The 11,623-nt window shown below is 40.7% G+C and overlaps 2 protein-coding genes across 2 annotated transcripts; one reads left to right on the forward strand and one right to left on the reverse strand.

The window, feature by feature from the left end:
• Positions 1-1,764: 1,764 nt before the first annotated feature.
• On the forward strand, positions 1,765-4,234 carry LOC146552446 (akirin-2-like). The gene is made up of 6 exons (XM_085257377.1): positions 1,765-1,967; positions 2,303-2,476; positions 2,890-3,033; positions 3,123-3,272; positions 3,396-3,467; positions 3,615-4,234. The coding sequence occupies exons 2-6, from the start codon at positions 2,305-2,307 to the stop codon at positions 3,623-3,625; spliced, it is 549 nt and encodes a 182-aa protein (XP_085113503.1). The 5' UTR covers positions 1,765-1,967; positions 2,303-2,304; the 3' UTR covers positions 3,626-4,234.
• A 791-nt stretch (positions 4,235-5,025) lies between these two features.
• Positions 5,026-11,163, reverse strand: orc3 (origin recognition complex, subunit 3). Its single transcript, XM_085256886.1, has 20 exons — positions 11,007-11,163; positions 10,846-10,900; positions 10,656-10,753; positions 10,134-10,272; positions 9,877-9,981; positions 9,624-9,787; positions 9,389-9,528; positions 9,101-9,260; positions 8,529-8,642; positions 8,286-8,419; positions 8,034-8,097; positions 7,823-7,939; positions 7,607-7,686; positions 7,125-7,258; positions 6,530-6,621; positions 6,324-6,421; positions 6,100-6,241; positions 5,849-5,965; positions 5,528-5,607; positions 5,026-5,224 (listed from the first exon to the last, which is right to left on the reverse strand). The coding sequence occupies exons 1-20, from the start codon at positions 11,028-11,030 to the stop codon at positions 5,119-5,121; spliced, it is 2,163 nt and encodes a 720-aa protein (XP_085113012.1). The 5' UTR covers positions 11,031-11,163; the 3' UTR covers positions 5,026-5,118.
• Positions 11,164-11,623: the final 460 nt, after the last annotated feature.

Here is an 11,623-nt window from a genome sequence, read left to right on the forward strand (position 1 = left end):
ATGCAATGCTGACAAGTTCCAGTTGTAAATAATGATATTTACAGCTCAGTTCATCAGAATTTGCTGACATCAACAGTTAAATTCTCACTAGTGGCAATCCCATATTACAGATGCAATTTGTAAATTTTAAAAAGTTGAGAAACAGCAACCAACAAATTCTTAAGTGCTGACGTTGCATAGTTTGTCCACCAGATGGTACTCTGCAACTTCCCTGTTGGGAACAAGTGTTTGGAACCTCACAAACACATGGTTGGTAATTCTGATTTTGTGTGTGTTTGAAAGAGTAAAAAAATAAGCTATGGAATATCAGATTTTTAGATCATCGGATAATGGTATCTGTCGCAATTACATATGGCAATAAAAAACAAATGCACATTAGTCAGACATTGTCAATCATTTAAGCAACACATATACACGTAATCACGTAATCTAAAAATTAGCTAATTAGGCAAACATGTCCCAAAATGATTTGCTGAGAAGTGTGAAATGCATTAGTTGATAGCTGAATTGGGAAATGACATTTCCACTACTGATAATCCCAAGTCAACATGCTGAAATCCAATTATAGATATCTGTATCAGCATTTTAAGAATGGAATTACTAATATCTGTTGCCTTTAGAGGCATGCTTAGAGCTGTACACATCAGCTGAGTGAAGCCATCTCTACACGCTGAAGAAGAAAGCTTTATGCGGAGCGCCACAAGGGCCAAAATGAATTGAAAAAAATTCAATAATAAGATCATTAAATAATCGTTTAGATGTGATTTTAATTGAAATTTCAAATAAATAATTGATTAAATAATTTAATGAAATGAACTTGTGTAATTAATTATTTATGTTTGATTATTAATTCTTTCTCATTTTAATTTATTAATGACAAATGTAATTAATTATTTAATTATGTATTTCTTTAATTCATTTAGGCACTCATGTCCCCCTGTAATATCCTTCATGTTTTTATCCCATTTTTTAAAAAAGGGCCTTTTATTGCTTTGTAATAATACCTGCTGTATTTTATTCCTTTTTTAAGCTAAAAAAAATGTTCCATCCATTCTCTTCTGCTTGCGGGGGGCTGAAGCCTGTCCCACCTACCTCCGGGCAAGAGACAGGGTGCATGCTGAACAGATCACCAGTCTGTCGCAGGGCTAACACAGAGAGAATCAGACAGACACAGAGAGACTCATTCGTATTCACATTCACACTGATGGCCAATTTAGAATCACCAGCTAACCTAACCCCACTAACAGCAAGTCTTCGGACTGTGGGAGAAAGCCGGTGAGAACGCACGCAGACACGAGGAGAACATGAAAAACTCCACACGGAAATTAGTAATATGATGTTAGAAGGAATGTCCATCATCCTCGGGCAAAGCACAGAGGCTCTGTATGTAATGGTTTGACATTTTGCCTTCAGCGTTGTCACTAAAACAGCTGCAGGTTTCATAATAGGCTATAATAGCTGAGCCTCTGCATTGTTTTCATCAGTTACTCCAATATTTACTCCAATATTAAAACAAACGAGTGTATTAAGAGTAGAAATACAGGATGCGGAGAGAAAAGAATCACAACAAACTGTCAAATGTGAAGTTTATTCCTCAACGCTAAAATTAAACCAATTATCAATTAAATTAAACGGGGTTTATGACCCATACTTTTTGACTTTTGATGCGCTGTCATGTTTTGTCATTGGTTTACGCTTCATGGTTCACTACATAATCCAGAATTCAACGCGTTTTGAGATTGTTGGGGTTTTTTTTTTTTAGACGTGACGTCACTAACCAGAGAAGCCGACAGCGACAACATCGCATCAAAAACAGGCAGCTAAGTTGTGCTAGCTAGCCCCCCTATCTAACAGCAGACAGTTGGCCTGCAGCTGGCTGATCGTCACTTCAACTTTTGAGAAACAACTTTAACAACACGAGCTGGTGAGCGCGGTGCTGCAGGCCAACTTCCCCCCCTCCCCAGAAGGTAACATAAAAACAGCTTTATACAAACGTTAACCAGGACACACGCTCACGCCAGCGGCAGCCACAGCTAACGTTAGCTTTGTTTTTTTTATTTTTATTATTGGCTAGCAGGAGTAGCTAACGCTAGTTCGCTAGCAGACATTTAAAGCCGGAGCTGCGCAGTATGCTCGTAGTTTTATCCATCGACAAAGGAAACGGATTTGAACCTAACAATTAGCTAGTTGTGTAAAAAATTAGGCTCGGTTAGCAGCTGTCCAAAATAGTTGATGTCATCTCCTCGTTATTGCCTTGTTTCGGTGTTTTTACGTGCAATCTCTCCCTTTTAACAAACTGAAGTCATGGCGTGTGGAGCCACTTTGAAGAGGACCATGGATTTCGATCCGCTCATGAGTCCTACATCCCCCAAAAGACGAAGATGCATCCCCGTGTCCCCGTCATCCTCATCCCCTAGGAAATATCTCAGCATGGAGCCTTCGCCATTCGGGGAGTCTTCATCAAGACTTAGTGCAGGTAATGCTGGCTAAGTTGGCCTGCTTGTTTACTATCTGGAGGGGGGCAACAACAACATGTTGAGTCACTCTGTGTCAAATAATGGATTGGATTTATATAGCGCTTTTCAAGGCACCCAAAGCGCTTTACAATGCTACTATTCATTCACTCTCACATTCACACACTGGTGGAGGCAAGCTACGGTTGTAGCCACAGCTGCCCTGGGGCAGACTGACAGAAGCGAGGCTGCCATATCGCGCCATCGGCCCCTCTGGCCAACACCAGTAGGCAAGTAGGGTAAAGTGTCTTGCCCAAGGACACAACGACCAGGACAGAGAGCCCGCTTCCCAACCCCCTGAGCCACGGTCGCCCCAAAGGTGAAAACATGACAGCTGTTACTAATGGACGCCCTGCTTGTCTGTTTACCCCACTAGAACAAATCCTCAACAGCATCAAACAGGAGTACAAACGCATTCAAAAGAGAAAGCATCTAGATGGAGGCTACCAACAGTCAGAGTGCTGCTATTCGCCAGAATCCCCATCCCAGTCGTCTACTATGAATGCTTCCAGCATGGCAGGTGGGCAAAGGCGCAAGGTTAAGCTCAAATAATCATAAAGCCCATTCTACAGTGCGGTTTTAAGGTTTGATTGTTATTTATTTATACAGGAACATCCTCTGGAGGAGTCTCTCCATCTAGAAAAGAACAGCCATTATTCACCCTCAGACAAGTTGGAATGATCTGCGAACGCCTGCTGAAAGAAAGGGAAGAGAAGGTTCGGGAGGAATACGAGGAGACCATGACTTCGAAGTTGGCCGGTTGGTACCCAATGCTAATGTGTTTAAAAAAACTGAACCAGCAAATGTTAGCCACATATTTTCCCCAACTAGCAAACAATAGTTGTGAAGTAAAATGTTTTAACTGGTTGACTTTGATTTCAGAACAATATGACACCTTTGTGAAGTTCACACATGATCAGTTAATGCGACGATTTGGGGAGCAACCTGCAAGCTGTGAGTTCCTTTTTATTTTTAATCCCACCTTATTTCCACATTCGATGTAAAGGACAAAGCCTCGGCTTTCACTTCGAACTCTACGATTTTAAATTTAAACTGGCACTTCTGGTTACTTTATTTATATTTCACCTCCCTTCTCTCCAGATGTTTCCTGAGTGTGGCACAGAATTTTTGCAAGACGGCCTTCCCACGCTGCAAGCTATCACGTGATATCTCGAGGAAGAGAAGCGAAAAAAAACTCATCATTGTAAGAGATTAAGTTTAGCTAGTTTAAAGGAAACTTTTCTTACTGTGCCATATATCTGTCTTTGGGCAAAGGTTTATATGAAGCTGTTGTCAGTTGTTACCACTCTGTTGTAAGCAACTAGGTGCTTCCTCATGTAAATGGACCCTATTTCTACCAGTGGCCTACGTTCCTCCAGCTGTACGTGCATCTACAGTTATCTCACTTTTGTATTGATTCCCAGCATTCCAGGCTTTGTCACTTGTTTCTGTTTTGTTACATGTAAATACAATAAAGCAGGCATTGAGTTTTACACAAGGTTGGCAGGTCGGTCTGAAAGAATGTGGAAGAAACGCAAGTTTAAACAGAAAGAGTATGTTTGCTGTTTGTTCACTGCTTTTTAAACTGAGCATAAAGTGGGCTAATTTGCTCCCACCCCCTCCCACCACCAGTGTTTTATTTATTGAGTTTTGTTCTGCTGGTATCACTTTGAAACCAATGTACTTATTAAAAACAATAAACATCTTTTAAGAGTTGAAAACTGGTTTGATGCGTCAAACTATATCAGGAATAGCTTAATAAATACAAGTAAACTTATGTGATCGAGTGCTGTGATAAACAGCATTGGGACTGCTGTCAATTTAGTGCTTAAATTACTCTCAAACTGTAAGTGAAAGATGGAATATGGAAGTGCCTTAAACCTGCAATCTTTCTCACGTCCAGTAAGGGGTGACTGCTTTGATTACAGTAGTAAGTTGGATTATATAGAACTGCATAGGAATAGCATCCCTCAGCTCACTCTATCTGTAAAACTATAATGCTGCTTTCAAGACTTTATTTAGTACATCATTTTCATTTGAATGAAAATGGTCCAGATCAGAGTTAAACATGAAGATAAAGGATGATTTTCAGGGCTAGCCTGCCTTCTCCACCGTGAGTTTTTTTTTTTTTTTACCGCTGCTCGTTAGCAGGTGTTTGCAGACAAACAAAACCTCCACAGGCAACCGTAACTGTTTGAAAAGAAAAAAAAAAATCACTTGGAGGTTTTTGGTACAACTTTACAAGACATTTCTCTCAGCGAGAGTCAGCAGCCTCCATGAACCACTGCCAACTAAATGGACAATGCATATTTTTCCCTAGCAACAAGCTGTTGTATCATGCCTGACATCATGGTCAAATTTCAAGTAATGTGTGAGAAACCTCAGTATATTATAATGTCTTAATTAGTTTGAGTTGTGCTTCAGTGTAACAGCATATTGGCCCAGGTGTACCAGTCATTGCAGAAAAGACCTACAGCACCTGACATCGGTCTATTATTTAAAGAAGCAGGTGTAATTTGCACGTCTTTTATTAGAGTGAAAAATACAAATGTGAAATTAATTTCTACAGATGTTAAAAAAAAAATGTTTCTCATCACAATTGTGGTTAGCAGCCTCCCCAGGTGAGTCGAGCCACATGGTCGGTCTTCTGCTTGGTAGACTTGATGAAGCCCAGAAATTCGAGCTCTGATACAGCGCGGATGAAACGAGCGCTAAAGGACGAGTTAAGGAACAAAAAGTCTTTACTCAAGTTAAAAGTAAATGGCATATTTCAGCAGTCGTGTTTGTGTTCTTCAGCTCTTAACTTTCATTATAACTCCCCAAGTATTTGGGTTGCTTACAAAACTAGAATTACCTCAACTGTCTTATCCAATCATGACACTCAAACAAAGACATAACTGAGGAGTAGCTGCTTTACTGTTGTCTCATTACTCATTTTCACTCACTGAGCAAAACACAAACAGCAGCAGCACAAAATGATCTGTGAGAAATACTTTTTTTTCCTGGAAGGATACTGTTTGACTTCATCCACTTTCCCAAAATGTTCAGAATCCGGATCGTTACCCTCAGCAGCCAAAACCACGGTGGAGTACGCCTGAAAATAAATGTTTTCATTCATGTCACCGTCCGAGTCATTCTGGGCCAATAATTAATCCTCAGACTGATAATGTGACACGTGGGCCCCTCGGGATCAATAAAGCCTCTCTTACACTGAGAAAAACAAAAGCTTCCAGCTAAAGAAAGTTTATGAAGCAAAGTGGGAAGCTGTGGAAGTTTAACCTTGGTCCATTACAGGTAATGAGTTCACTATTAAATGTCTTAGTTTATAAACTCACTTCCAGCCAGTCGTAGAGGTTGATCAGCCTTCCGCACTCCAAGTGGAGCTTGTAAGCGATACAGATGTCGGGAGCAGCGTTGGACACCGTCCCATCCTCGCTCTTCAGGCTGTCGTTCTAAAAGAAAGTCGAAGTTGTCACGTGTTTTTAGAACGTCGCTGCACATTAGTGGTTGTACACCAAAAGAAGAACTTTCTTCACTTTCACTTCCTCCTGCTTATAAGGGAGGTAACAAGCTGAAGCAGGTGTACCTGAAGATAGTGGTAAGGATTGCTGAGCGCAGCCTGAATGGAGGTACGAGGTGTGGCATTGAGGTGGCGTCTCACTGTGGCAGATGAACTGTAGTAGCAGACCTCATAAAGAGGCTGTGACTCTGGGGGGGACAGATGGCTCCTGGGTGGAATAAAATCATTAGCTGCAGAGTGTTTGCAGTGATGCGAGTTGTATTTGGGGGAACGAGTCTCATTTGTCTTACTTTACTAAATTGTCGATAAACTCGAGCGCTTCGTTCCTGAGGTTTTCAAATGGACTCAGTCGCTTGGCTCTCCGAGACTCGTTCATCTCCAGCAGCGTCTGTGAAAACGATAGAGTTTAAGCAACAGCAAAACAGCAGTTTTAAAGAGGCGGAGAACCCCTCTGGAGAAACAAAAGACAAAAACTACAATTTAAGTGGTCAGTTACCTTCTGCAGCTGGAACAGATCTGTTTTCTTCCGAAGATTTTTTATTGGAGAGGCGATAGAGGCTTCCACAGTTGTAGTCATTTCAGTAGCAGCTGAAATACAAGATAAAAACTTGTACATTTGGAAAGAAGGGACTGGACTCATTTTCTTGCTCCTTTTATGGGGTCACCACAGTGGATCATGAGCCTAGCATCCTCCTCTGTCACACCAGCCCTCTGCTTGTCCGCCTTCACTGCATTCACGAACCTCCTTTTCTCAATACTTTTCCATCAACACTCAGTTCCATCTGTAGTGCTCTTTCTTGGCATCCAGCCACACTGCTGCTCTGCTGATCATCACCTCTAACCCTAGCCTAGTTTCAAAAACTCTTTCCTCTAGCTTCACGGAATGACTCATCAAGTTTATCCCTCTGCTCATCACCCTTGTTATTGAAAGTTGCTACCAGTACATTTCTCCTCCATTCCTGAGGCTTCCTCTCAATCGCCGAGATTATGTTAAACAATCTGGTTTAAAACTCCACCGCCTTCTCTGTTATACCATCTGCTAGCGATCTCTTCTTGAATCGAGATCACACAAAATCATATCTTCAACTTACTGTCCAGCTGCTTGAATCTGGCAAGTAGTTCCTCCAGCTGGACGAGAGCATTCTTCATCTTCTTTGACTTGCTGAGCTGCAGTATCTCCACACACTTCTGTAGCAAAGAAACCAACTCGCCTTTTGCCAGCATCCTAAAAGGAAAACACGTTAGCACCTCAAGTGGTTATTTTAGGGTCAAAGAGAAAAAAAACAAAACAAAACAAAAGACATCCAACAAAGGCACAGCATTCGTTTGTTGTCTATGAATAGTAATTTGGCCACCAGGAGGCACAATAACCTTCTGATCAACCATGAATATGCTGCCATCTGGTGGTGAAATATTCCAATCTCATCTGCTCAAGTAGTTTTTTTAATTATTTACTGTCGATTAGTACAAATAATCCATCTTAAAATACTAGGTGTGCCTAAAATTTAAGTCAGTTTTTAGCAGACTGTTCATGTTACCAACTTTTTACTATGTGCCAGCAAATCACGCTTACTTTACAAGCTTCATGGCTGACTGGTAGTCCTCATTCTCCCATACATTGTTCGCCAGACATATTAAATGGAGCTCCCTGATCTGTAATGCAAATTAATCCACTGTTATGTCATGGCAGATTAAACAGCAGTACTTTGGTAATAAAGAAGATATAGCTTAGACCTACAGGAGGTCAGAAATAGTGGGATGCTTAGGCATTAAAACTGTGAACTCTTGCCTGTTTTCCAAGAGGATATCGAGGTAACGATGAGGTCAGAGTGTGGAGACACCTCAGGATGGGATAATAGTTCTTGTGGTATTTGTGGAGATCCTTTATCAGTTGTTGACACACCTCCTAAAAACCGACCAAGCAGGTCTTGTTCAAAAACCTCAGACATTACAGGATCTGAAAACGTGCGCGTTCAGCATTTCAGATGATGAGAATGTACCTTTAAGTGAGAGTCATCGGTCATCAGATTGACCTGTTCCTGTGCTTCCTGCTTCTCTACATATCTAGCGAAACACACACATTAAAACAATTCAAAGTCTTGCTTTCACATTTGAAAAAAGGTAAACACAAATACACAAATTAATAACATGCCAAGTCACCTACCATCACTTTTTGCAGCTAAATAAGTGCTGCATTTGCATTTTTGACTCACACGGGTGGGATGATTGGAGAGAGAAACAAGTTTGAGTACCTTTTGAACGACGGCAGCTGTCTTATCCTGTCCAAGTTGGGTTTGCTGAGCTGTGTGACGTTGAACAGAGCCTTCTTTTTCTTGCAACACAGAACACTGAGAGGCTGAGAGTGAAAGTGCTCGAGCAGAGCCAGCTGCACAAAGACCAAACAGAAACTTTAAACTCACATATTTCTGTATTTGAATTACACAGAAAAGAGGAGGATGACAGACTTGAGGAGACTGTTAGAGGATGCTCCATACCTGCAGTCCCTTAATGAAGTTTCTCACTGAGAAATCATGGTAGAGGAAGACGCCGATGAGGACCTGCATCACTTTCCCGTTGAGTTTAAAAGCAATGTGTGATGTCAGGATCAACTGAAATAATAAAAGAAAGAACATTTAACTACTTTTATTTAATTTCTTTACATCCTCCAGGCCACTGATCATCTGCAGTTAGGGTTAGTGTGACAGCTATGGCTCGCTCAAAAACAAATGCATCCTTTTTGAGGCACTGAAATGGAAAACAGAAACTAATGTTATAAATGTAGGACAATTTATAATAAATGTACCATCTAATTCCTGGAAAACATGCCTCTAACCAGAGCCTGCTCGTCTGCAACCTGGTGGTGTCAGGAGGTTTAAAATGTAACTTACACTCAGGAAATCGCTTTCAAAAAGAAGATGTTAGATATGTTTAAGCATGCAACAGTCTTCAGATTGGAAAGCTAAATGTACACATGGACTCATAGATATCAGGAAGGTTTTCCCATCTGGAGGCTTGCACAGATCAGTGTTTTTATGTTTTTTTTATTCTTTGGTCAGGTTGAACTTACCTTGTCAATGACTGTAGCCAGGTGTTGCGTGCATGACAGCGACTGGAAGAGCTCGATACAGAGCAGGGAGGACACAGAGTGGGGAAGCATGTGCTGGATGGTACTGGGTGATGTAGCGATCCCAAAGATGAATGTCAGTGGAAGGCGGTCAATGTACTGACTGTGGAGCAGAGTTTGTTTAGCAGAGACTTGCCCAGCTTGCAAATCCAAAATGCATTAGCAATTATTTGTGTATTATGTGCAGCCGTAAAAATAAGAAAGCGATTCAACTCAAGAGTCTTCATTTACCTGCAGATGAGGATGAAGTCCTGAAGGACTCTTGGGTTAAAAGCCTCCAAATCTTTGAAAATGATTACAACAGGAGGCTGCTGCTGCTCATCTCTGACTTGGGAGCTACGTTTTTTCCCTGGAGTACCAGTGGCAGATTTCTGAAAAACACAAAAACAAAATAAAAACATATATGATACATATCACTTACAATCCAAGTCTCTGTATGCACGCCAACAGTGGTTTGTGCACCCACCTTTGTTCTTGCAGCGTACCAATCACAAAGTATCCCGAGAGAGCAGTGCACGCTCCTGTGGACCCGAGGGCTCGTCTCCACATTCTCCTCCTCATCTTCATCATCCACAACCACAACTGTATCCATCAACCGCTCGAGCACCTTCTTCATCAAATGCTTCAGTGCTGAAATCATAAACGAAACACATACCATTTAAAGCAAAGCCTATGAGGGGAACACAAAAGGATTTCTGACTGATGTCTTAACCCCTTACCTCCACACTCTTTGGCCTGCACAGAGGCCACGTGAGGGCTGACAGACTGCTTTAGCATGTCAGACAGACTCTGAAAGGTCATGTCGTGATCTGGGATGTTCACACCTAGAGTGGACATCAAAGGAAGTTGAGATTAGGTAGAGATGACAGTATGTAATGTAAATTGATTATTTCTACTAGATTATACATAGCTGTGAGAGCCACATATGTTTTTTTTAACTCAAACATCAGATATTACTGCCTTATAACCAACATACCGAGCATTAGAGCTGCTGTGGGGATTTCACTGGCCCTCATCTGTGATGCCCAGTCGCTGTTTTGACGTGTGGAGGAGCATTTCCTCGTAAAGTCCAGCAAACTGTCCAAGATTTTCCTGTTGAGTTCATCTTGTAAAACCTAAGAAGCAAAAAGTACATATGTATGTAAAATGTATTTGTATTATTGTATTGTATTATGTAGAAGAAGAAAAAAGGGGTCTGCTCAGTAAAAATCAAACTAACATGGCTAAATTAACGACTTAAAAAAAAAAATCACATTAATACAGTACTCCTGAAGCATCTCCTGTTTTTGTCACTATATATTCAAATTTAAAACACAATAAAAGCATGCTTGCATATACAACAATAAAGCCATGTATGGTATATTTTTAATGTATGCATGTATATGTTTGCATACATTACAAATTAGAGGCAATTAACTGTTTTCTCAGTTCAATCAACTATGAGCACATATTTTCTACAGTCTACTGTCTGGTCTTCCTGCTGAACATCTGTCCTCACCTCTGTGTCTGTTTTGATTTTGTCCCACAGTTCCTGACATAACCCGAATCGTGTTTCACTGCTCTCAGCATCCTCGCAGCCCTGAACGAAGTAACTCTCTGTGGCGAAAAATGACATCAGCAACTTAATACCACTAAATCCACCGACAGCTCGGGAAGACAAATGTTGTATAAACACTCGCGTATCTCACCCAGACTGAGCGTCTTCTTCTTTTTCTTAGCGCTGGGCTTGAAAACAAAGCAGCCCTAAAAACGTTGACAAATAGTCTCATTTCACATTGTATGACGACTGCCAGTAAATTAATAAGTTTTAATCAAATATGCATGAAGCGCAACATATATAAGACTTTACCTTTGACACGGATGAAGTAGCCATCTTTCGCTACACGGGTCCGCAGTGAACAGCCCGGCCTGTACCCTGAGCTGGAGGTTCTATGTGCATTTAAAATGACGGATGCCTGTAGCCTTGCTGGGTATCTACTTCCCGCCAAAGTGACGTATACGGAAAAGGTTGTGTTCAGCTGATAAACAGCTTCAAGCGTGAGTGCGTTCATACTTTTGTCAAGTTGTTTTAAGTTATCCAACCACAACCCATTTTTCTAAACTAACATAAAATACACCAGATAAATAATTTAAAAGAAGGAACGAAAGTTTTTTTTCCCGTTAGATCACTGCTGTGAACGCTTTCTAACATTGCTGATCTTGAACGTTCCCCAACAGCATCTCCGGTGTCCCGTTAGTCCTTCAGGTCCATTTTGCGTTACAGCTGGCAACTCTTAAAATAATGACGCAATAACCATCATAAAGCTCTATAAAAGCCATTAAAGTCTCAAATCAGTGCATATATACACCTACTTCTTCATATATATATATATATATATATATATATATATATATATATATAATATATATATATATATATATATATATATAGTTTTTCTTTAGCCGAGTTAATTCCCATTGTGTATT

This window comes from Mchenga conophoros, linkage group LG19 (assembly GCF_057382185.1).
Source record: "Mchenga conophoros isolate Kocher_MC1m ecotype Shallow Benthic linkage group LG19, M_conophoros_male_GT1.1, whole genome shotgun sequence".
NCBI lineage: Eukaryota > Metazoa > Chordata > Actinopteri > Cichliformes > Cichlidae > Mchenga > Mchenga conophoros.

Excerpts from the sequence above, each read along its gene's own strand:
- LOC146552446 (XM_085257377.1), top strand. The coding sequence starts at position 2,305 with ATGGCGTGTGGAGCCACTTTGAAGAGGACCATGGATTTCGATCCGCTC. Across the intron at positions 2,477-2,889 it reads TTCATCAAGACTTAGTGCAG|AACAAATCCTCAACAGCATC; the intron begins GTAATGCTGGCT and ends TTACCCCACTAG. Across the intron at positions 3,273-3,395 it reads CATGACTTCGAAGTTGGCCG|AACAATATGACACCTTTGTG; the intron begins GTTGGTACCCAA and ends CTTTGATTTCAG.
- orc3 (XM_085256886.1), bottom strand. The coding sequence starts at position 11,030 with ATGGCTACTTCATCCGTGTCAAAG. Across the intron at positions 9,982-10,133 it reads CACAGCAGCTCTAATGCTCG|GTGTGAACATCCCAGATCAC; the intron begins GTATGTTGGTTA and ends TGTCCACTCTAG. Across the intron at positions 7,687-7,822 it reads GATATCCTCTTGGAAAACAG|ATCAGGGAGCTCCATTTAAT; the intron begins GCAAGAGTTCAC and ends TTTGCATTACAG.